The 26270-nt window shown below is 38.3% G+C and overlaps 1 protein-coding gene across 1 annotated transcript; it reads left to right on the plus strand.

Moving 5' to 3' along the window:
- The first annotated feature begins 924 nt into the window (after positions 1 to 924).
- On the plus strand, positions 925 to 25460 carry FAM199X (family with sequence similarity 199, X-linked). Its single transcript, NM_001206237.1, has 6 exons — positions 925 to 1121; positions 11638 to 11857; positions 21122 to 21271; positions 21752 to 21913; positions 23314 to 23580; positions 24868 to 25460. The coding sequence occupies exons 1-6, from the start codon at positions 925 to 927 to the stop codon at positions 25036 to 25038; spliced, it is 1167 nt and encodes a 388-aa protein (NP_001193166.1). The 3' UTR covers positions 25039 to 25460.
- Positions 25461 to 26270: the final 810 nt, after the last annotated feature.

Genomic DNA, 26270 nt, shown 5'->3' on the forward strand with positions numbered 1-26270 from the left:
GCCTAAGTCTCATTTGGGAGTCAGGGAAGGCTTCACAGAGGAGGTAACATTTGAGCTGGGGCTTTAAGGATTACCAGTGGAGAAAGGGCAGGGCTTTCCAAGCAGAATGCATAATGCGAGCGAGAACACAGAGCACAAAAGAGCTCTACGTGCCCGGCAACTCTAAGAAGCCCGCCGGCTGTTGCGAAGAGTTCTCGGGGTTAGGCGATCAAGAGAGAAGCAGGGACTATTTTTTTCCTACTTGGCCCTCTTCCCCTGAAGCCCACTGCACAGTGCTGGGCACACACACTGCAGGAGTTCAATAAATACTTGTTGAATTGGGACAGGGTGATCGACTGTGCTGGGAACCAAAGCCTCTGGATTCTTTCTCACGCACCCGTAGTGTGACCTTGGCTAAGTCCCTTTTCTTGGGACTGCAGCTTGCTGCTTAGTAATCCGCCAAGGGTGAGAAAGTGGAGGAGGAGGTTGGCCTGAAGCGTCGGGCTCTTACAGCTCCTGGAATCCCTGATTCGACGCGCGAAGGGCGGGGCGGGGCGGGGCGGAGCCGGCGGCGCGGGCTGCGGCAGGCGGAGATTCAGTTCCTCCTCCGCGCCAGCAGGGGGCACAGGGAGCGGCTTCCCGCCGCCCTTCCCCTCCCTGCGGGCGCCTGGCAGACTGCTGCAGTCGCGAGTGGCGAGCGCGGTGGGCGGGCCGGGTGGCGGCGGCGGCGGCGCTACGCTGGGCTAGGTCGGGCAGCCGCGACGACAGCTGAGGTGGCTGCAGAAGCCACTGAGGCGCTGATTGGGTGGCCTGGAGCAGCCCCTGCGAGCCGCCAGGCGCTCCCCGGGCAGCAGTGGGCCGCGGACAGGTTAGAGTGGGGGCAGGGGCAGGCGCGGGAGCAGCCCCGGGCCGGAGTGGGGAGTCCGAGCCAGGCCATCTCCAGCCATGTCCGACGAGGCGTCAGCCACCACTTCATACGAGAAGTTTCTAACTCCCGAGGAGCCCTTCCCGCTTCTGGGACCCCCTCGTGGGGTGGGCACCTGCCCGAGCGAGGAGCCGGGCTGCCTGGACATCAGCGATTTCGGCTGCCAGCTCTCGTCTTGCCATCGCACGGACCCGCTCCACCGCTTCCACACCAACAGGTACAATCCTCTGCTGAGGGCAGGAGCAAATTTACCGCACCCCTGCCTCCAGTCGGACAACGCCGGCTCCCCCCGATCCTGGCCCTCAGCCTAGGGGCTGTGCGTTCAGTTGCCCCCTCCCCCACCTTTCTCCACCCACCTCTCATTCCCGGGCTCCTTCCCTCTCCCCCTCCCTATTTCACCCCTTCCCTCCGATTTTCCTTTTAGCCGGCATTTTACTCTCTCCCCCCACCCCATTCATCTTCTGACCCAGCTACTCTTCCCTTCCCCCTCCTGCCCCATCTGTACCCTGCGAATCCCAGACCCCCACCCTTGATTTTTAGATGCTTCCCTGTTTCCATCCACCCGCAAAAGTTTAACCCCTTCCAATTCCGGTATGCTACAGAGAGGATTTCGGATGGCTCAAAATCAAAATCAGTCGACGTTTTGAAAGGTGGCACTTTGAAAGCTAGAATATTCCTTTCTCTATTTTTTAAACGTCTTATAGCGCTGTTTCCAACCTCCAACCCGCCTCCCATTTTTTAGTGAAGCTCTAGAAAACCAGATGATTCTCTTTTTTTCCTTTCTCTGTGAACCCTTTGCCCTAGCGCTTTAGGCCCTGCCAAAATGTATAAGCTTAAATCTGGAAGATTCTTTCCTGAAGCACATCCTTTGGTTTGCTCCGCCAGTGGAGGGATGGAGTGAAGCATAGGATGAGCTTGCTTATACAAATTTCTTCAGAGGGTGCATCCTCTAACTAGTTTTATTAGAAGGTAGAGTGTTCTGGAGAATTCTATCATGCAGACATTTGTGTTATATCAAATGTGGGGAATTTGAAGATGTTTTACACACAGCCCCAACCTATAACATAGGTGCATATTATATGTATTCGTGTATGTGCAGGCTCAATCGCTCATGTCACTCTTCGCTACTGCATGGACCATAGCCCACCAGGCTCCTCTATCCATGGGATTCTCCAGGCAAGAATACTGGAGTGGGTCACCATGCCCTCCTCCAGGGAATCTTTCCGACCCAGGGATCGAACCTGAGTCTCTTTAAGTCTCTGCATTGGCAGGCATGTTCTTTACTGCTGAGCTACCAGGGAAGCCTGTATAGGGGCGCACAAACAGGCTGGGGAAGGTGTGTGGAGAAAAAGGGAGGAGGAGGAGAGGCAAGGGAGGAGGGAAAGAGAGAGGGGTTCAGCTATGGAAAATACTGGAGCTGAATTAAGGCAAAGGCATCTAGTTCTGATTTCTGGTCCATTTTACAATATGAGCACAAACAAATCCTTCCACATTCTAATACCTTTTGCATGCTTCCCCCACCAATCCCTTAAATCAATCTACAGAGTTGCTGAGCTTCTACTGAGTACCAGGAATGTATAAAATACGTTTGTTACCTAAAAGAAAGTTATAGTCTGAAAACAAGGTGTTACAGTTAAATAATGATGAAGCTCATCACTGTAATACATTTGAAAAGAAAGTCATGGTAAGTTTGTTTTAACTGTTCCAAATCCTGGTTATAAAAAATGAAGAAACTGGGGCCTAGAGAGAAAAGACTGAGTTCAAGGTCATAAAACCGAGTTTGGCAAAGCCAGGATTACTCCTTTGGAGCCAGTGATGAAACTTGGAACAGAGCTAATGGCTGCAGTGTTATAAATGGTTGTTAGTTTCTTAGACTAACTCACAGAAGCCCAGGATGTGACTAAATGTTACTATGAATGTAACATTTATGAAATCAAGTGTGCTTAGAATTGTTTGCATTGGAAAATAAAAATACTTGTGCACATATTTGATATTTAAGTTTTGCCGCATTGGAGTAAATCATATACACAGGAAAGTTAAATGATCTCAGGATTAGCCTGCTCTGATGATGAGGGCAGGGGAGTGGGGATAGGGGTTAAGTGCTCCCAAAATGTGTGGAGGTGTTGGGGAGTGAAGAACAGTGAATAATACATTTCTTACAGATTGTTCTGTTCTGTTCCTTCTCCTCCTCCCCATTTTCTCCTTGTTTTTCTCCCCCTTGTCTATCAGACCTTGGTAAGGTCAAGGTTGTTTTCCAGAATGAGGTGATGAAGATAGAGGGGGAGGTTCTTGTTCAACCCCATTTTTTCCAAGTTAGCGTTATTTTTTTCTAGTTACTGCCTGTTTTTCAAGACCCCTTCTCCTACCCTGGGCTTCCCTGGTGGCTCAGCAGTAAAGAACCCACCTGCTAATGCCAGGAGACACGGGTTCAATCTCTGGGTCGGGAAGATCCCCTGGAGAAGGAAGTGGCAACCAGCTCCAGTATTCCTGCCTGGGAACTCCAATGGACAGAGGAGTCTGGCAGGCTACAGTCCAGGGGGTCATGAAGAGTCTGACAGGACTTAGCGACTAAACAACAACAACTCCTTTTCACAGGGCTTGGAATGGTAGCAGCAGGTCTAAAGTATCTTGCTCTGCACTCTTCTCAGCTGAGTTTAGGGAAAGTAGAATTAGCAATTCTTAGAGCAGGTGATGTTTCTGCCCCAGGCTACCTTGCTTTTTAAATCTTTTTCCTTCTGGAATGTTCTGCCTTCTTATCCCCTCCTCAGGGTGGCATTTGAGAGGACCATAAGCTTCCAGTCATTTCTTTTCAGAGAGAAGCAAACAGCTAAATCATATATGTGGGAAAAGTTTAGTTTAAGGAGTTCTTTTATTTCAGAATCATATGGGTCACTTTTTTTCTTCACAGCACGTTATTCATCAATTCAAGGAACAATCCAACAATCAGATCTGAATAGTTGAGTACTGATATTGTGTCTTGGGTTTGCTGTGTGCTTAATTGCTCAGTCATGTCCAACTGTCTGAGACTCCATGGACCATAACCTGCCAGGCTCCTCTGTCCATGGGCATTCTCCAGCCAGGAATACTGGAGTGAGTTGCCATGCCCTCCTCCAGGGGATCTTCCCAACCCAGGGATCGAACCCAGGTCTCCCATATTGCAGGTGGAGTCTTTACTGTTTGAGCCACCAGGGAAGCCGTGTCTTGGGTTTAATCATTGTGAAATAAGTCCCATTAAAAATAGAAAGCTTGTCAGTGGGTAGATAATTGATTTACCTTTATCTTGCATCTTCATTGTTACCTGATAACAAAACTGTGGAGATTGTTTAGATGATGCTATTGATAAGGGCCTTGTGATGATGACAGTTTTGTGCCCACTCATTTACTGGACTCTGGGATATCTATGCAGTCTTCATTAACCAAGAGGGTCAAGGCACTATTACTTACGATCCCTAAGTTTGAATGTTTGCTGTGTTTAGAGTCACCTGTCACTTATATTGGTGTGTCACTGGTCTAGGTTCACTGGAAAATAAATTACATGAACATGGCCAACTTCCTGAGAATTCACTTTCCTAGGAGTATCTTTTAGGATTTTATGACCAAGTTGAATTTGTCTGGAATTTGGGGAGAATAAAATAAATTTCAGTAAGCCAAAAAACATTTTTTAATTGAAATGTCAATATGAAATATATATGTATATAGTTTTTAAGGCTTTTTTTTTTTTGGTTTGGAGGATAGAATTTTTCTGATGTAACTGTGGATTTTCTTTCAGCCTTTGTCCACTGTACTTCCATTGTCATCAAATGAAGGATATCCTTTAGCAAATTGAAAAAATTACAGCGATATTGGTAGATCCTATAATTGTGAGATGAAGGAGGTTAATATGAACTACTCAGTGTGTTTTTCTCTTCCTCTTTCAGGAGTACATCAGTACTTTGACATTGAACAATTGTGAAAAGCATGTGGGAGGACAGTGTCTCACTTTGCTACACCCTATTGGCAGGATACAAAATGAACTACGTATTGTATACAGCAGTTAGTTACTCAGTTCTGTGATTTCAGAGCCCCATTTCTAGCCCCATTAACTAGAAAAAGCCCAAGACTACTGGGTGCCTTTTGTTCCACCCACAGTTTTCCTGTCTTGTTAGAAAATTGGAGGTGCAGAAGAGCTGTGAGTTATAGGTGGGAGAACCACATTTCACGAAGTGATATGTTACAGAGGCAGCAATAATTTTATTTAGGGATTTGTTGCAACAAATTGAGGATGGGGATAAGGCTTTGGAGAACTACCCAGGTTAGAAATGTAGATTGGGGAGTAATCAGAACAGCAATTTCAGTAGTGCAATAGGAGTGGAACTGTGGGTTACAAAGGTTGGAAGAATAGAAGAAACTTTTCAATAAATTTAACAGGGAAGGGAAAGGGAGATGTGATGATAATTTGGGGGAAAAAAAAGTGAAAGTTTCTTTGTTTTCTGCCTTGTCTAGTGTTTATTTTCGAAGAATAGGATGTTAGCTCCTTAGAAGAAGCCCACAGGAAAAGGAGAAATAAAAAATACTAGAGCAGGTGGCATGACAAAGAGATGGATGGGATTAACTCAGTAGGCTAAATGGAAGAATTAGCCTTAGAAATATCATGGAATGTTGTTTACTTCCCAAACTATAGAGGGGGTAAGAGAGATGGGTAAGGATCCCAAGACAATTGAAGTTGCTGGGATGAAAGTTGGAAATTTGAATGAGCTGATTAGGGGGTTGTGTCATCTGTTCTAACTTGGGACCCTGATGGCCTTTTGGGCTCCAGAGAGTAGCAGAGGTCAAGGTGGTTGTATGGGAATTCTAGCAGGACGTCAGTGATGAATACACATGATGATAGGGGATTGTTAACTGAGAAAGGATGGCTTTGGAATGACTTTTCATCATTGACAGTAGGACTTGATTCCACAGTGCTCATTGGATACTCATTCTCAGAGGTAATGGTTAGGTCTTCCTGAGAAAGGCTTCAGAAGAATGTATATGATGCATGTACTTTTCTTAATTTTACAAAAATGCCATTGAAAGCCCTTCATCTGTATATTATTGCTGAAATGCCTTGCGGATAAGTCTTCTTGGCTTTTTTGTTTTTTTTTAATTAAAATTTTGGCAGTAAGCCTAGTTACTGAGTTAAACCCCATTTCATGGATTCTTTTCAACATTTTTCTTCTGAGATATGGAGAGAGTGTCCTTTGTGAATAATTGCATGGTTGTGGCTAGGATCTTAGTGTTAGGTAGTTTTCTCTTAGTGGAATAAGATTTAAGGGCTTTGTAAGTTTGAAGAGTTCAGTGCTGAGCGCACGTACATGGTGCTCTTGTGTTACGTGTTTGAAGCCAAAAGAACTGTCTAAAAGCATCACTTAAATTTCTATTATAAAAGCTCATTAGAAAAAATTGTGGGCATATATACAAAACCATAAAGACTACTTATAATCCTTTTCACCACAGATAACAGGTGTCAACATTTTGATGATGTTACCTTTTTTGGCTGTACCATGAGGCTTGCAGGATCTTAGTTCCCTGACCAGAGATTGAACCTGGGCCCCTGGAATGGGAGCACCAAGTTCTAACCACTGGACTACCAGAGAATTCCCTGTTGTTACTATTAATGTTATTATTTTTTTGTACACATATAATTTTAAAAACCAGGATCAAAAAAATAAATAAATAAAAACCAGGATCAAGCTATATATATAAAATTTGTGACCAGGTTATTTGCACTTGTATTTTCTTTTCCAATAAATGGTCCAAAAATATGATTTTAATGATTATAAAATATACTCATTTAATTATTCCCAATGTTTTGGGAGCATTTGTCTCGCCCCTTTTTTATTTGCTATTATAATATTTGGACAAGTTTGTATATACATCTTCTTTTCCAAATTTCTATTTGGGAAAAGGGATAGATTCTTAGCCAAGCAATTACTGAGTCCAAAGGAATGAACCTTTTTAAATCTCTTTATATATACACTACCAAATTGCTTTATACACATATGTACCAAATCTATATATACAGATTATGTCAGTGCCAATATAACACTCCCACTGGCAGTGGATGAAAGTACTTCCTACTTGGTTTTTATCTACATTGTTTTAAAACAACAATAATAATATTTGCATATTAGAAGATAAGAGAATTTTTTGAAAACTCAGAGTGCTGTTTTTCCATTTTGTAAATGACTTTCAAGTATGAGATCAGTTTCCTTGTTGTTAATTAAAAAAAGAAAAGAACAAGGAGCTAAGTCTTCTAAGAATACCCAGAACTTTGTAATATCTATTAAAAGTTACAGATCTGAAACTGAGGAACATCCTGATTTTGCCGTAAGGTAAGAGCACAAAATCAAGCAAATTCCAGACTCCCTTGTCAGTGACCTAATGTTTCAATTATTAAATATGGCATAGTTTTTTTAAAAAAGAGAGTCATTATTACTCATGAAAAAAACACATTTCTACTAAATTTTTGAAGCTGAGAAGAAATTCCTATTAAAACAATTACCTGACAGCTTTTCCTAGTACATGACACAGTGCTTGGCACTTTGAAGATACTGACTAACTAAATGTCTGTTGAGTGTGTGAAAGGACAGAACTTGTAATTGCCATTCAAGGCTTTTTATTGTCCTATTGCATGACTGAAGCAATTAGGTTAATTCTACCAGGTTTGTTGATCTTTTTAAAACATGCGTATACTGCTTACCTAGCAAGCGTGTGATAAAGCTATGTAATATTAAAAGGTATTCTAGGATTCTTAGATGAATTTTGAGTTTTTGCCTATTTATAAAAGTTTGTTGACATCTGCTTTCATATTATGGAACTATACTAGGTTAGCGTGTGTGTTTCAGTGTTTTATGTTGTGTATGTTTCAGTGCTTTAAAATACTCTGCCTTTATCACAAAGGAAAAGGTGCCATAAAATTGTCAGATTGCCCAAATTTTATAAATCAAGAACTTTGGAATTAAGATTAGCTATGTAAAATAAGAGGGGAAATTAAAAAATGAATACATAACTCAAGAAAAAACCTGGATTTAATGAAGGATGAGAAACAACCTAATAATAAGTACTGCTGCTGTTAAGTCACTTCAGTTGTGTCCGACTCTGTGCGACCCCATAGACGGCAGCCCACCAGGCTCCCCCATCCCTGGGATTCTCCAGGCAAGAACACTGGAGTGGGTTCCCATTTCTTTCTCCAATGCATGAAAGTGAAAAGTAAGAGTGAAGTCACTCAGTCGTGTCCAACTCTTAGCCACCCCATGGCCTGCAGCCCACCAGGCTCTGCCATCCGTGGGATTTTCCAGGCAAGAGTACTGGAGTGGGGTGCCGTCGCCTTCTCCAATAATAGGTAAGTAATAGGCTATTCTTGAGGAAGTCATTATTTCAGTACCTTATTAGTATCAGATATACTAACTCATGTCCTAAGGATTAATTTCCTAGGCTACTGCCAAAGCAATGAAGATTATCTCAATAATATAAAGCTAGTGGAAATTTATAAAAGGAAACAGATTTGTAGGTTTCAAGACCAAAAAAAAAAAAAGAAAAATGCATAACCCTGCAACAGATAATACACTTGTTGTTCAGTTGCTCGATAGTGTCCAACTCTTTGAGACCCCATGGACTGCAGCATGCCAGGCATACCTGTCCTTCATCTCCTGGAGCTTGCTCAAGCTCATGTCCATTCAGTCAGTGATGCCATCCAACTGTCTAGTCCTCTGTCATCCCCTTCTTCTGACTACATTCTTTCTCAGCATTAGGGTCTTTTCTAATGAATCTACGTATCAGGTGGCCAGAGTATTGGAGTTTCAGCATCAGTCCTTCCAATGAATATTCAGGAATGATTTCCTTTAGGATTGACTGGCTTGATCTCTTGGCAGTCCAAGGGACTCTCAAGAGTCTTCTCCAGTACAACAATTCAAAAGTGTCAATTCTTTGGTGATTAGCTTTCTTTATGGTCAAACTCTTACATGCATACAGGACTACTGGAAAAAGCAAAATTTTAACTATATGGACCTTGATTGGTAAAGTAATATCTCTGCTTTTTACTACACTGTCTGGGTTGGTCATAGCTTTTCTTCCAAGGAGCAAACGTCTTTTTATTTCATGGCTTCAGTCACCAACTGCAGTGAATTTGGAGCCCCCCAAAATAAAGTCTGTCACTTTTCCATTGTTTCCCCGTGTATTTGCCATGAAGTGATGGGACCAAACGCCATGATCTTAGTTTTTTGAATGTTGAGTTTTAAGCCAGCTTTTTCACTCTCTTCTTTCACTTTCATCAAGAGGCTCTTTAGTTCCTCTTTGCTTTCTGCCATAAGGGTGTTGTCATCTGCATATCTGAGGTTATTGATGTTTCCCCCAGCAGTCTTTTTTCCAGCTTGTGCTTCATCCAGACCAGCACTTCGCATGATATACTCTGCATGTAAGTTAAATAAGCAGGGTGACAGGATACAGCCTTGACGTACTCCTTTCCCAATTTGGAACCAGTCCATTTTTCCATGTCCAGTTCTAACTGTTGCTTCTTGACCTGCATACAAATAATACAGACAAAATATTAATATCCTTACTATATAAAGAACTCTTAAAATCAACAAGAAAAATACTAACACATTGTAAAATGCTGTAGTAAAATAGCTAATAAATATTTTTAATTTTGTTCTTGACAGTAGTCAAAGAAATAAAAATTGATATAAAAAAGTTTTTCTCCTATCAGCTAGGTAAAATTTTAAAAATGAAAATTTCAGTGCTATTAAGGTTGTGAAATGAACACTTTTATAGACTGCTTTAGGGAGTGTAATGGAGAAGGCAGTGGCACCCCACTCCAGTACTCTTTCCTGGAAAATCCCATGGACAGAGGGGCCTGGTAGGCTGTGGCCCATGGGGTCACTAAGAGTCGACTGAGCATCTTCACTTTCACTTTCATGCATTGGAGAAGGAAATGGCAACCCACTCTAGTGTTCTTGCCTGGAGAATCCCAGGGATAGCAGAGCTTGATGGGCTGCCGTCTCTGGGGTCGCACAGAGTCGGACACGACTGAAGCGACTTAGCAGCAGCAGCAGCAGGGAGTGTAAACTTATGTAACATTTCAGAAAGGTACTTGGCTAAGTATACTATCACCCTTAGAAGTGTTCATATTGTTTGATTTAGTAATTTCCTTTCAAGTTACTTATCCTAAGAGATTATATATTTGGATAAATAATTATAAACAAAAAGGTTTCATCTCAGTATTATTTGTAATACCAAAAAATGGAATTTTGAACAGCTAAGTACCTGTTATTGAAGGATAATGTTTAATAAATTATGTTTAATCAATGGACTATATAGGCATTAAAATGTTTTCAAGTAATATAGCTGGGTAAATGTTCAGTATATAATGTTAAGTGAAAATAAATAGGGCACTAATATCTATACACACACAAAACACTGATTGCATAAAAATATACATATGCATGTAGAAAAAAGTACCAAAATATTATGGATCAGTTATTGCTAATTAGTGGAATTATTGGTCATTTTAATCTTATTCGTGACTCCTTTCTTATTCTAACATATTTGCAAAAGTTACTTAAATGTAAGAAACACTTTGAGCTTCTGCCTGTATACTGTGTTGGTACTTTTCTCTGCCCTGCACTGACTGCCCTCTTCCTTTAATAATAATAGCTGTGGATTTCTCTGGTCGTCCACAGTGGTTAAGAATCCACCTGCCACAGAACAACTAAGCCTGTGCACCACAACTATTCAGCCTGCACCCTAGAGCCTATATTCCACAACAAGAGAAGCCACCACAATAAGAAACCCATGCACCACAATTAGAGAAGTAGCCCCCACTTGCAGCAACTAGAGAAAACATGGGCACAGCAACAGAGATCCAGCACAACCTAAAACCAGTAATTAAAAAAAAATAATAATAGCTGCCATGTATTGAGCACATTTTATATCCACTGAGTGCTCTGTATGCATTGTCATATAATGTTCATAGTAACTGCATTTTAAATATGATGACCCAGGCTTGGCGAAGATTTGTTTTGTTTCAGATCAAACAGCAGGCAAATGACAGAGCAAGAATTTGAATTCATTCTGGCTCCAGTCAGATATGAAAGTAGAGAATAGTGTAATGAACCCCATATGCCCATCATGCAGCTTCAGTAATTACATACGGCAGCATACTTTATCTATGCCCCTATCTGTGGCTCTAGTGGTAAAGAACCCACCTACCAATGCAGAAGACCTAAGAGATGCAAGTTCTATCCCTGGGTCAGGAAGATCTCCTGGAGGAGGGCATGGCAACCCACTCCAGTATTCTTGCCTGGAGAATCCCATGGACAGAGGAACCTGGCAGACTACAGTCCATAAGATTACACAGAGTCAGACGACTGAAGCGACTGAACATGCACTCATTCCTCAATCCCTTCCGTATAATTTTGAGATAGGTTCCAGACATACTCATTCGTAAATATTTTACTATACATCTTTACAAGAGCTCTTTTGAAAATAATTATCGTATATTGTATCTAGAAATATGCTCATATTCCTCATAAATGTAATAAATATATCTTGTTTGTAGCTCTGGGAGTTGGTGATGGACAGGGAAGCCTGGCATGCTACAGTCCATGGGGTCACAAAGAGTTGGACACGACTGGGCGACTGAACTGAACTGTTTGTATCTTAAAAAATTGTATGGATTCTGTAGTTTCTGTTGTGATTGACTTTGTGTCGTTTTTAAGGTGGAACTTAACTTCCTGTGGAACAAGTGTGGCCAGCTCAGAATGCAGTGAAGAACTGTTTTCATCCGTTTCTGTTGGAGATCAAGATGATTGCTATTCCCTATTAGATGATCAAGAGTTCACGTCTTTTGATTTATTTCCTGAAGGGAGTGTCTGCAGTGATGTCTCTTCTTCTATTAGCACATACTGGGATTGGTCAGATAGCGAATTTGAATGGCAGGTAGGTTTTTTTTTTTCTTATATTGCCATTATTACTCCATAAGTAGAAGTATGAATTTCTGTTTCGGGTATTTTCATTTCTACCTCAAAGTAAATTTCTTCCAATTTTTGTTCAGTCCTAAAGATTCTATGACAGCATTAAGAATTAGAAGAAATATGTATCCTTTATTTTTACTAATGTACCTTTTAGGCTTCTCATGCTGCAGGTAACCTTTTGTACATTTTCATGTAATTTAGTACTTGTATAATGTTCTTGTTAATATATATATCATCAATACCTTTCTATGCATTAATCCAAGCAAATTTTCTCTTTAGTAATAAATGGCCTTCATGTCCTTATAGGTATAATAATTTTACACCAGGGTCATATTATATATAAGATCACAAACCACTCCATAATACATAATTTTTCATTGTTGTCAGGAATATAATTTCTCATTTTGTTTTCTCTTCATATGTAGAGATGTTTTCCACCTAACAGTGTTTTTTCTTCTCTGGCACATTATAACACAAAAAAATGGCTTTGTAGCAAATTACTGTCATTATGAGGCAGCATTTCCAAACAGTCCTTCAGAAAATGTAGATCACGTTATTGCAACATCCATTTTCTGATTGTAAAAGAGAATAACAACAACAGAAAAGACAATAACATTTGAAGAAGCTTTCCTTGCATACAGCAACTGTTATATTCAGTGTATGCTTGAATATTGCCTTCTAGATACTTGAAATTGTTGTACAAAAGAAGAATCAAACATTTTATTTCAAAAAAAAATTATTAAAATATAAAATAATACCGAATGGCATAAAATTAAAAATAAGTCTCCAAGTCCAACTCTGCTGTGGTTACCACCATTAAGAGCTTATACAGATACAGTATGTTTGCACAGTGTTAAAAAGGCACACAAAGGGACTTCCCTAGCAGTCCAGCTGTTAAGACTCTGTGCTTCCACTGCAGGGGTCACAGGTTTGATCCCTGGTCACCTCTGCTGTTTCAACTACTTTATCTCATTCTTTTCAATAACTGAAGCATAATTTAATCATTTCCCTAATAATGAATATTTAGGTTGATTTCAGTTTTTTTCTAGTTATAAACAATACTATGCTGAAAAATAAGAGGTTTTTAAAGAAGAAGAAATAATCTGCTGCTGCTGCTAGGTCGCTTCAGTCGTGTCCAACTCTGTGCGACCCCATAGACGGCAGCCCACCAGGCTCCCCCGTCCCTGAGATTCTCCAGGCAAGAACACTGGAGTGGGTTGCCATTTCCTTCTCCAATGCATTAAAGTGAAAAGTGAAAGTGAAGTCGCTCAGTCGTGTCCGACTCTTTGCGACCCCATGGACTGCAGCCTACCATGCTCCTCCATCCATGGGATTTTCCAGGCAAGAGTACTGGAGTGGGTGCCATTGCCTTCTCCAGTTATAAATATGATTTGGATAAAAAATGTTAAAAATTGAGATAAAAGGTACCATTTTAATAATTCTATAATTCAGAAATTTTAATATATTCACAATGTTGTGCAACCACCACCATGTCTAAGTCCAGGATATTTACATCACTCCAAAAGAAACCCATACCTGTTAGTGAATAGTCCTAATTTCCCTCTGTCACCTGGCAACCACTCTTCTACTTTCTCTATGGATTTACCTGTCTGGACATTTAATATAAATGTACTCATGGAAAATCCCATGGACGGAGGAGCCTGGTGGGCTGCCGTCCATGGGGTCGCTAGGAATCAGACACGACTGAGCAACTTTTTCACTTTTCACTTTCATGCATTGGAGAAGGAAATGGCAACCCACTCCAGTGTTCTGGCCTGGAGAATACCAGGGACGGGGGAGCCTGGTGGGCTGCCGTCTATGGGGTCGCACAAAGTTGGACATGACTGAAATGACTTAGCATCAGCAGCAGCATGTAATATGTGGCCTTTTGTGTCTGTGGTCTTTCACTGTTTTCAAAGTTCATCCATGTTATAGCACATAAGAGTATATTTCATTCCTGTCTTAAGTCAGCTCAGGCTCCTGTAACAAATATCATTGATGGGTGGTTTAAAAAACAAACACTCGTGGTTCTGGAATCTGAAAGTCCAAGATCAGAATGCCATCATGGACAGGTTCTGGTGAGCACACTCTTCTTGGCTTACAGATGCTGTCTTCTGCAATATCCTCTTTTGGTTCCCTTATAAGGTCACCAATCCCATCACAAGGGCTCCACCCTCATGACGTCTTATAAACTTAATTACCTCCCAAAGCCCCATCTTCAATATCACATTGAGGATTAGGGTTTCAAGATACCGATTTAGGGGGTGACAAGCATCTAGTCCATAGCAGTTTCTTTCTATGACTGAATATTCCATTTTATGGATACATCACTTTTTGTTTAATTCATCATCAACTGAGGGATTATTTCCACTTTGGAGCTATTTATGAATAATACTAATATGAACATTCAGGTATAAGTTTTCATATGGATTTTTATTTTTAATTCTCTTGAAAATACATTGGGAGTTGCTGGGCCATGTGATAACTTTATGTTCACTTTTTTGGGAAACTGCCAAAATGTTTCCCAAAGTGGCTGTACCATTTTACATTTCTACTAGCAATACATGAAAATTCCAGTTTCTCCACTTCCTTTCCAACACTTTATATTGTCTGTCTTTTTTTATTACAGCCATCCTACTATGTCTTACACATAGTGATTTTGATTTTCATTTCTCTAATTACTAATGATGTTGAGCATCTTTTCTTATCTTACTATTTGTGTATCTTCTTTGGGAAAATGTCTTTTCAAATCCTTTGCCCATTTTTAAGTTGTGTTGTTTTTTATTATTGAATTGTAAGAATGCTTTATACGTGATGACTACTAGACCCTTATATACATGATTTGCAAGAATATTTCCCATTCTTTGTGTTGTTTTTTCACTTGATTGTGTCTGTTCGTTTGATATAGTGTCCTTTAATACACAAAAAAATTAAATTTTAAAGAATTCCAATTTATATTTTCTTGAGTTCTGTGCTTATCATGTCATATTTTTAAAACCATCCTTTAATCCAAGATCATGCAAATTTTTTCATCTGTTTCCTTCTTAGAATTTTATAGCTTTAATTAGTTCCTACATTTTAGGTCTTTGATCCTTTTGAGTTACTTTTTGTATATGGTATAAGGTAGGAGTTCCAGATTCATTATTTTGAATGTAGAAATCCAGTTGTCCCAGCACCACTTATTGAAAAGACTGTATTTTTTTCCTTATCTAATGGTCTTGGTACCTTTGTGGAAATGAATTGGTCATAGACATATATAGGTTTAGTTCTGGACTCTTGATTGTATTCCACTGATTCATATAGCTATCTATGGCAAGATATTCTTATCCTTATATTTTGATGACTCTAGCTTTCTGATTTGAAATCAGAAAGTATGAGTTCTGCAACTTTGTTCTTTTTTTATCAAAATTCAGGATCAGGTTGTCACTTGTTCAAAAAGGGAAGTTCGAATTTTGATAGAGATTTCATTGAATCTGTAGATCAATTTGGGAAATGTTGCTATCTTAATAGTATTATTAAATATTCCAGTCCATAAACATGGGCCAGAATGTATTTAGGCCTTCTTTAATTTCTTTCAGTGATTTTTTAAATAGTTTTCTATGCTTAATTAGGTCTTTTGTTCCTTGGTTCAGTTTATTCCTAAACATTTTATTCTTTCAATATAGTTGTAAATGGAGTTGTTTTCTTAATTTCATTTTTTGGATTATTCACTGCTAGTGTATAGAAATACAGTTGTGTTTCATATATTGATTTTGTATCCTGCAACTTTGCTGAACTCATTTTTAATAATATTTTGTGTATAGATTCTTTAGGGTTTTCTGTATTTAAGATCATGTCATCTATGACTATATAGTTCTGTTTTTTCCTTTCCAATCTGGATACTTTTTTCCTTGCTTAATTGCCCTGACGAGATCTCTAGTACAATGTTGAAAGAGAGAAGATCTAGATACCCCTGGCAAAAGCAGGCATCCTTGTTTTTTTCCTTATCTTAGGTGAGAAGCTTTGTCCTTCACTATTGAGTATATTAGCTGTAGGTTTTTCACAGATGTTCTTTTTTGTCATATTGAGGTATTTCCCTTTTATTCCTAGTTCTATGTTTTTAATATGAAAAGGTGTTAGATTTTGTCACATGTTTTTTCTGCATGTCTGTTGAGATGATCATGCAGTTTCTTCTCTTCTGTTACTGTGATGTTGTATATTGATTTCTAATAATGATTCACCCTTGCATTCCTGGGATTAATCGTAATTGCTCATGGTATATAATCCTTTTAAATTGCTGCTGGATTGGATTTGCTATTATTTTGTTGAAGATTTTTGCATCGGTAGTCATAAGAGATATTGGTCTGTAATTTTCCTTTCTTGTGATGCCTTTGTATCACTTTGCCTCACACAGTGAATTGGGCAGTGTTCGCTTTTCTTCTGGATAAGATGCTGTAATAAAAAATTTTCATTTAACGTATAAACTTTTTTGTGATATTTAAATTATTCATTTGATGACTACATAATATTCCTGGTACTAGATATTCCAGAACTTATGAAACCATTCCTCTATTCATATCTGTTTCAGTTTTTTTCTATTATAAATAATAAAGTGGTGTGCATTTTTGTTTATATATTATACCTTTTGTATTCTTCAGTGCCTCATTTAAAAAAATTTTATTGAAGTATAGTTGATTACAATATTGTATTAACTTCTTCTCTACAGCAAAGTGACTCTGTTATACACACACACACTCCCAGATATGTATATATTCTTTTCCATTATGGTTTATCACAGGATATTGAATATAGTTCCCTGTGCTGTACAGTAGGACCCTGCTATTTATCCATCCCATATATAATACTTTGCCTCTGCTAATCACAAATTCTCATTCTTTGTTCCTCTACTTCCCACTGTCTTGTTTTTTTGAAGTGCACACTTTGTATTTAATATCTGACTACAAGGATTTTTAATAAAGTGTAAGCAGATGGAGTTCTGATAATTCTGAGAAATATATTATTATTTTTGCTTATTTCATGTGACTTATTTAGAGTTCTTATCATCCATAATGTTGCAAAATGGCAGGCGTTTTAAAATCTTAATTGCTGACTTCTTCATTCATTTTATGAGTGGAGTGGAAAACTATCCCCAACCACTCACCATTAATGCGCACGACTGACTACAACATTGAAACAAACTAAGGCCTGCCTTAGTAATGTGTTTTCCCACTTCTGAAATTGGAGTGTAGGTACTCTGTTACCATGGATATTTGCTGTTTAAATATGCTGAAAGGTTTATAAAGCTCTCTTGTCTTTGTGAGATCTCATAGTGATGAATAGTAAATTACCTAGAAGATAATTACAAATTATGTGTTAGGATTAATATAGACTAAAAATCATTGACTGTAGTTAAAAAATTCATATTACCTCTGTTGTGATTAAAATCTACATATGTTTAAATCTTTCTTCTAAACAGATGTTTCAGTTACTACTAAAATAAATATAAATGATTCATAGATTCTCTCGGAAGAGAAATGCTAACTACCTGATAAGGCAGGATTTTAACCTTAGAATGAAAAGCATCTTAGCATTTGAAGTTGCATCAAAGCATTTTGCCTTGCACTTAGTTTTCTTTGCTTGCAGTCCTTTTATTGTTAAAGATATATTTGACTAGTCTTAAAGCTTGAGAAATTATTTTATTGTTGAGCAGGAAAGCATAGAAAATTTAGAAAGTGAGTAATACAGCTGTCATGCTTGAAACCTAGAGGTGCAATTTGAAATTGCACATCAGCTGTTACAGAAATGAGCTTACTCATAAAATTTTGCTACATGCTACAGAAAATATGGCAGAAGTTTGATTTAATTCTCCTTGTCACAATTACTGATTCTAATATAAATATACAAAATATTGTTGTCTATGAAAAATATGAGAGTTATTAACCATTTTGACTCTGAAATATATTCAGTTATAAAATAGAAAATTGCCGCTCTAATAAATACACAGGAATCCGTACAGTAAATTCTTCTGTACATCTGCAGCTGTAATCCCATGTCTCCAATTGGCTACTTGACATCTCCACTTGAATGACCTTATTATTTAATGCTAACCCATTATCTGGTGCTGAATCCTTAATCAGTAATGCAACTTCCAATTACTGTGTTTTCATGGAGGGAAAAAAAGACTGCTTTGTGACATGTCTTATATTGTATTGAAAAATGATAATGGTAATTTCAAAGAACATTTGTACTTGGTTTTCTCATGATCACTGCAAACTCACCATACCCCAAATTGCCTTCTTCTCTCATTCCAAACTACCTGCAAGGCAGGACAGTCTGATATAGTTGAAAGTTCTGGACTTGTGTCCTGATTTGGATGCTGCCACTAACCGTATGACCCTCCCTGGATATCATTTTTCCCTTACTTATAAAATGAGGTGTTGGACTAGATCTATATAACATTACTTCAGGTCTCTTGCCATAAAAAAATGAGATCTTTAAGGGTTGTGTGTTAACCTGGATGGGTTGTATGACTGTGAAATGTTGCCAATTTTCTTCTGGTCTCACGGATATTTGACTATTGTGTGCCGTGTGCTTAGTCCTGTTTGACTCTCTGCAACCGCATGGACTATGGCCCACGAGGCTTCTCTGTCTGTGGAATTTTCCAGGCAAGAATACTGGAGTGGGTTGCCATTTTCTACTCTAAGGGATCTTCCTGACCCAGGGATCGAACCTGAATCCCTTGCATTGGCAAGTGGATTCTTTACTGCTGCATCACCTGGGTAGCCCCAGTTGATTATTATCCTTATCTGTTCAGTTATCAAATAATCTTGTAAATTGTATTTCATTTGAAAATTTCCCTATCTGTTCCCATTTTTCTTTCTGTTTTTGCTTATCTTAGTCCAGGTCCAAATCACAAAAAGAGCTTCCTAATTCCAGTCTTTACTCTATTTTGTTCCCATACTGTATTTTATTAAAATATTTATTTACTTATTTATTTTTGGCTGCACTAGGTCTTCATTGCTGGGTGCGGGCTTTCTCTAGTTGCAACGAGCAGGAGCAACTCTTCGTTGAGGTGTGCAGGTTTCTCATTGCATTGGCTTCTCTTCTTGCAGAGCACAGGCTCTACAGTGCGAGGGCTTCAGTAGTTGTGGTTCTTAGGCTCTAGAGCACAGGCTCAGTGGTTGTGGCACACAGCCTTAGTTGCTCCAAGGCATGTGGGATCTTCCCAGACCAGGAACTGAACCCATGTCCCCTGCATTGGCAGGAGTATTAACCACTGAACCACCAGGGAAGCCCCCATACTGCTTTTTAACTCATCTTCTTTCCAGACCAATTTCATTATTACTTCTTCTATTTAGAAATGTTACTGGCCTACTTCTTTATATCATATAACAGCTTTGGTTCATTTGTAAAGCTTTTAAATCCCTAGCACTGATTTTGTTTTAATTATATAGGTCTTCTTAATCTCATCCTGTGTTGGTTTTTGTTTTCTCTTCTACCTATGGTTTTATTATTCTCTTTACGTGAATGCCTCTTCCTTTACCCCAAGCTGTCATTATTAGAGACTAACATGTGAAACTTAACCCAGCCACTTAAGCAACATGAAATATTCTCAGAGTTTATGTTCCTTTCTTTTTAAAACCATGGCAAGGTACAGAAAAAAGGACACACTTCAACTTATTGAGTATCACCTATGTGCCAGGCATGTTACCTCATATAATCTCTCAACAGTCCTTTGAGATGGATGATAGTAACCACAACTTACTGAAGACTCTGAGGCTCAAAGAAGGGAACTAACGTCTACAAGATCACACAGCTAGTAAGCAGTGGGGCTGGGATTTGAACTCTGGGATCTTTTACTTCTCCCCAGAAAAAAAAATGGCCAAAGGACCATTAATTGCCTGTTTTTTACCACCCACCCCCCAACAACCATGTAAACAGAATTAAAGGGACAAATTAAAATGCTTAGCATGTAGTCTGGCACTTAACAGATATTTGCTAAAGATTTAGATGAAATTTTTTCTTATGTTTTGAGAGTATAGATATTTTGGAAGTTCCTTTTTCTACCTAGTTTATCAAAGTAGTTTGAAGTAGGGGAGGCCTTTCATCTGATAAGGAGTGCCTCATTTTGTTTTAGGAACCCCAGGAGGATCTTTAACATAGTAATGTTGTGATTTGAAGTTTTTCAAAGGGGAAATAGCAAAATGTTTTATTGATGTTAAAAACGGGAAAAGATGGCCTTTGTGCATGCATTCAGCAATGTTCTTAATACTGACTATTACACTGACATTTGGGCTAAGGGTGAATAATTCAAGCAGTGTTAGTTAATGAGATTTTGAAGGAAGTCATAGATTGTTGGATGTCACTTATGTACTTGGATTCATCAATGACTATCAAAGTAAAAATGTTTTTAAGGGGGAATAGCTAATTTAGATAACTTCATTGTAAACATGATCACCTTGCAGAGTGATCCACCCCCTTTTTGTGGCTTCATACATCTCTTCTATGCAATTGACTCCCTGGTGTCTGTCCCCTAGTAGTTCTCTAAGCTTTAGTCTTGTAGCTTCAGTTTGTTGCTAGGTATTTCCATTGATGACTTGTCATCTCAAACATGCATTTGTTGTTCGTTATGTTGTATAATTATATGTTTGTGCTACTGTGTTATCTTTCCAAGTAGAATATAAAGTTGTTGTGTAAGGACCATGACTTAGACTCCTTTGGATTCCGTGTACCTGTTACAGTGCCATGGATACGTATTCACAACGTATTTTAAATTATTTTAATTGTCTTGAGGTTATTAATACAGTCATGAGGACAAGGGACATGATTTATTTGTCTTTGTTTTGAAATTATATCTACCACAGTGTCTGGCAAAGAGCCAGATAGTGGCAGATCACTCAGGTTTCTTGAGATAGAGACTAATGCTTCTTATTCATTATGCAGTGTGGGCCCTAACCTGCATTCACATGAATTTAAAACCTTAATGATGAGCGATTCTTAAGTTAGCATTTTAATAAGCTTCGATTGTGATTTTAAGCTTTTGGAAAATACTGCTCATTGAATGACTGCATATAAAAAGAGTATGATGTTGCTGCTTTGTCTAAAATAAGAGTGGATCAGAGTTAATGTCTTCTGATTCAGTATTTGTCATTAGTCTTTTATTAAAGTAATTTTTAGTCAATATGAAACATGGCATTTAAACTCTTGCTTTTAATTTTTCTTTCCCTACCTTCTCCTTATTTTTATAAAGTTACCTGGCAGTGACATTGCCAGCGGGAGTGATGTACTTTCTGATGTCATACCCAGTATTCCAAGTTCACCTTGCCTGCTTCCTAAAAAGAAAAACAAGCACCGGAATTTAGATGAACTTCCTTGGAGTGCAATGACAAACGATGAGCAGGTAGAGATCTTGACATTCTTAATTAAAAGCGTATATGCTTGGGGCTAGTGCACTGGGACGACCCAGAGGGATGGTATGGGGAGGGAGGAGGGAGGAGGGTTCAGGATGGGGAGCACATGTATACCTGTGATGGATTCATTTTGATATTTGGCAAAACTAATACAATTATGTAAAGTTTAAAAATAAAATAAAATTTAAAAAAAAAATTAAAAAAAAAATAAAATAAAAAATAAAAAGTTCCAAAACACACACACACACACACAAAAAGTGTATATGTGGAGAATATGTGAAGTTTCATTTATTGTCTAATTTAAAGCTACTGGATTAATGTGGATTGCTTAGTAAATATGAATTTGAGCTCTAATTGTTTTGCAGGGAAAAATATAAGTGTTTCTGATACTTAAACATATTATAAGTTGCACACTAAAAGATCAGAGGTTTTGGCATTGATATTATTTATTATAATTTTTCATCATATAGGTGGAATATATTGAGTATCTGAGTCGTAAAGTCAGTACTGAGATGGGTCTTCGGGAACAACTTGATATTATTAAAATAATTGATCCTTCTGCTCAAATCTCCCCTACCGACAGTGAGTTTATTATTGAACTTAACTGTCTCACAGATGAAAAACTGAAGCAGGTATGTAAAGAAAATACAGATTCTACAGCTATTAAAAATACCATTGTTTTATAACATGTATACTTGAAGCAGTTCAGTTCAGTAGCTCAGCTGTGTCCAACTCTTTGCGACCCCATGGCCTGCAGCACACCAGGCCTCCCTGTCCACTGCCAACTCCCGGAGTTTACTCAAACTCATGTCCATTGAGTCGGTGATGCCAACCAACTATCTCATCCTCTGTTGTCCCCTTCTCCTCCTGCCTTCAACCTTGCCCAGCATCAGGGTCTTTTCCAATGAGTCAGTTCTTCGCATCAGGTGGCCAAAGTATTAGAGATTCAGCATCAGTCCTTCCAATGAATATTCAGGACTGATTTCCTTTAGGATGGACTGGTTTGATCTCCTTGCAGTCCAAGGGACTCTCAAGAGTCTTCTCCAACACCACAGTTCAAAAGCATCAGTTCTTCAGTGCTCAGCTTGATTTATAGTCCAACTCTCATATCCATACATGACTACTGGCAAAACCATAGCTTTGATGAGGTGGACCTTTGTTGGCAGAGTAATGTCTCTGCTTTTTATACTTGAATAGTCATATATAAATATATAGATAATTAAGGTCAAAATCACTGCTGTGAAATGTAATATTAGAACATGTGGTTTTAAGAGATTTTATGTATATCTCATGTGGCCATACCTTTCTGGGATCATTTGGATATAGAACCTACTTTCTAGTTATATAGGATTTGAAATTTGACTTCACAATTTAAGGAGTTGTTATGCTAAGGTATAGATTTATTCTAATAACTCATCTTACAAAAGACCAGTGGACAGAATCAAAATATTATTGAGAGCTGTACTTGAGTGAACATTTTAATTTTTTGTATTTGTCATCATTTATGAAAAATTTCTCTCATTTCAGTGTTTCTCTCAACAGACAAACTATATAATTTTTTACATTCCAGCCCATTTTTCACTAGTATGGTAAATTGATGCCTTGCATTTGAAGACAAGTATTATGGGCCCCTACCTAAGATCTAGGAAACACTCTAATATAATTAGCAGCATACTTAAGTGGCAACCTTTTAAAAAATGCCTACTCTTATCTATTTTATTGTTAGTTTCTGTTTCTAGTGTTATTTTCTTACACTCCTAAATTCTGGAAGCTAGTAGCTTATCATTTACTGCTTATATTTTATATACTTAAAAAAATCTAGCTTCATAACATTTATTCTAGAATTTTGAACACCAGAATTTTTCTGGTACTTGTTTCTACATTTAGAGATTTCTTTTGTCTTTCTGGTCAACCTATATGCACCTGTAGCACTTTTGACAATCTTTAAGTACAATATTCTTCTTTTCTCCATTATTTTGAGGGCAGAACGTCAAGGTACAATACTAACCAGTTTTTGTCTGTCTGTTCCAAGGTCAGAAACTATATCAAGGAGCATAGCCCTCGCCTACGGCCCACAAGAGAGGCCTGGAAGAGAAGCAACTTTAGTTGTGCAAGCACCAGTGGAGTGAGCGGTGCCAGTGCCAGTGCCAGCAGCAGCAGTGCCAGCATGGTCAGTTCTGCAAGCAGCAGTGGGTCCAGTGTTGGAAACTCTGCTTCAAACTCCAGTGCCAACATGAGTCGAGCACACAGTGACAGCAACTTGTCTGCAAGTGCAGCAGAGCGGATTCGGGATTCAAAAGTAAAACGTCTAATCAATACAAAACTTTACCTTTCAATATTAACATTAGTATTCCTTCATATACAGTTCTTGAAGAGTTAAAATTATCCTGCTCTATAGATGCCTGTGGGTTTTTATTTTAATTGAGCAAGCAGGATTCTCTGCTGTTGAACAAAGCCCTCTGCATTGAGTGCTTTGAAATGCTGTTTTGACCCACAGCCATATTACCTTCAATTTTATCTGATTTTTGTGTCTGTTTTAAGTAAGATAAATTGATGGAAATAATGAGTGAGTCTCAAGATTGCAATACTGACTGCAACTTACTATTAAGCAGATCTCACTAGGTTGCTGATGTTGCTGTCTATTAGCTCCTAAAATGTCCTATATGTCTTGTATGTGTGTGTGTGTTAAATGTTTTCTTAAAGTTTTAACCATGAATGTTTCTTTGTAGCTCTTTTTTAAATGTAATAATGCTTTCTCTAATTTCTGACTACTCTTTTCACAGTTGAAAAAACTCTGTATAGTATTTTTGGACGCATAAAAAATAGAAAGTTTAAATGTATATAGCATAGTTCTGTTATGCTTAGTGGGAAAGTTCGGTTCCTTGCAGTGGTGACAGTGTGGAGCTAACTTACAGATGATAAGGGTATCTCTATAACTCTTGGGAACCCAGTGGTGACTTTTCCTGGAAAGTGATTCTTTACTTGGTTCTTAACCAAAGTAGCAGAAACATAGCCAGCTTTGTTGGTTGCCAAGGGTTTCCTCTGTGTATGTGGTCATTCTTTTTTGGCATCAGTTCACCAGTGGCAAGAAATAGAGTACCCACTGGGTTTCTAATGGGCTTAAAAGATGGCATTTGCTTAATATGAAAAAGACATGGTTCTTTCCCAGCCATTGTAAAATTGCTAATGCTTTTGAATGAAAGGCACCTTCAAAGAATAAGCATTAGAGATTTTGACAGTGTTCTCTACATTTGTTTTCATTATTGTTCACTGCATGTTTCCTCTGCACTGACACCAGTGTACCTTAATTTGATATAAAAAAGCCTTAGAAATGATTGGTTATCCATAACTAGTCAAATGATCAAGTTTCAAACCTTCCTAATCAGATTTCCTAGTCAAATACCATAAATATAGAATCTTGAAAAATTGTTTTCATGTCTAAGCTAATGGCTCACTTACTAGAACCAAGATTGTACTGCAGAGGAATTTGAACATATCTATTCAGAAAATATCGAATTTGATCCATACTTTGGGGTGGGTATGCCAGAACTGAACCTCACTGATTTAGAATTTTTTATTTTGACAGAAGCGATCCAAACAGCGGAAGTTACAACAGAAGGCCTTACGCAAGAGGCAGCTGAAAGAGCAGAGGCAGGCTCGGAAGGAGAGGCTCAGTGGGCTCTTCCTTAATGAAGAAGTGCTGTCCTTGAAAGTGACTGAGGAAGACCATGAAGCAGATGTAGATGTTTTGATGTAATAAGGGTGAATTTATCAGCATTGTTTCTAAGCATTATTCTATCCTTATTTGTTTACATGCATCTTGACCAAACTTTTGGTTAGGGCTGTGCTGACGTACCGTTCATAATTTAGGTCTGTGGTTCTCAGCAGATGGTCCTCGGACCAGTAGCTTCAGCATCACCTGAGAAGTTATTAGAAATGCATACTCTTGGGTCCCACCCCAGGCCTAGTGAATCAGAAATGCTGGGGGAGGGGCATAGCATTGTGTTTCAACAGGTACCAGGTTATTCTGCCACACACTCTAGTTTTAAGAACCACTGATTTAGTAAATGTTTTGACTATTTAAACTTCAGAGTGGTTAAGTGGGCTTTTTCAGATTAGTACTTTAACAGTTTAGGAGATTTCAAGGTACTGCTGACAGATAATTTATTATGTCAGTATAGAATGTGTAGAGATCATAATTCAGTTTCTTCTTAATGTTATGATTTCTTAGTTTTTCTGAAGGGCCATAGCATAATTCTCAATTCCTAGTGGACGTCTTTTTTTTGAGGTTGTAGGGATAGAATGTGGATTGCTGTTTACAATAGTGCCTTCATTAGGTTTATTTGTTTTCATTCATTTTAACTCAAATGTGTAAAAAATAGGCCCTAACATCTTAGGTTTGTTTTTTTGACTTTGTGTATATTCAGAATCCTTTCTGCAAGTGATGACTACTGAGAAAATAATGTTACTAGTAGCTGAATTTTAGACTTAATGCTACATTGATTAATATTCAAATGGAAAAATCCAGCAAGCAAAACAACCAATTCTACTTTTCACTGCTTTTTGAAATTTTAGGCTGTGAAACTGTCTTAAAGGCAAGAAACATCTCTGTCAAGTTCTTTTTGTAGGTTTTTTTATTTTCAGCACAGCTCTAATTTTTAAATATTTGGTGTAACAGCTTTATGGCATGTGAATAAGTTAATGTTCAAAATTAACTCAAGAAACCCTTACAGTTCTGCTAAACTCTATAAATCGCTAGAAATACACTGAGCAGTGAGATATTTAAAAACCTTTGCTTCTTGGCTACTAATAGTACTCTAATTTTAAATGTGAAATCATAGAGTCTCTAAATGTTTTCGTGAAGAGTTTGTTATCATGAACATTATAAGTAGTGTGATTCCTTTTATTTTCCCACACATCTTTAAACATTCACACGGGTTAAAGAAAATTGAAACTGATACTACTGACAATCAAGCTGCTTTCTGACTT

This window comes from Bos taurus, chromosome X (genome assembly GCF_002263795.3).
Source record: "Bos taurus isolate L1 Dominette 01449 registration number 42190680 breed Hereford chromosome X, ARS-UCD2.0, whole genome shotgun sequence".
Classification (NCBI taxonomy): Eukaryota; Metazoa; Chordata; class Mammalia; order Artiodactyla; family Bovidae; genus Bos; species Bos taurus.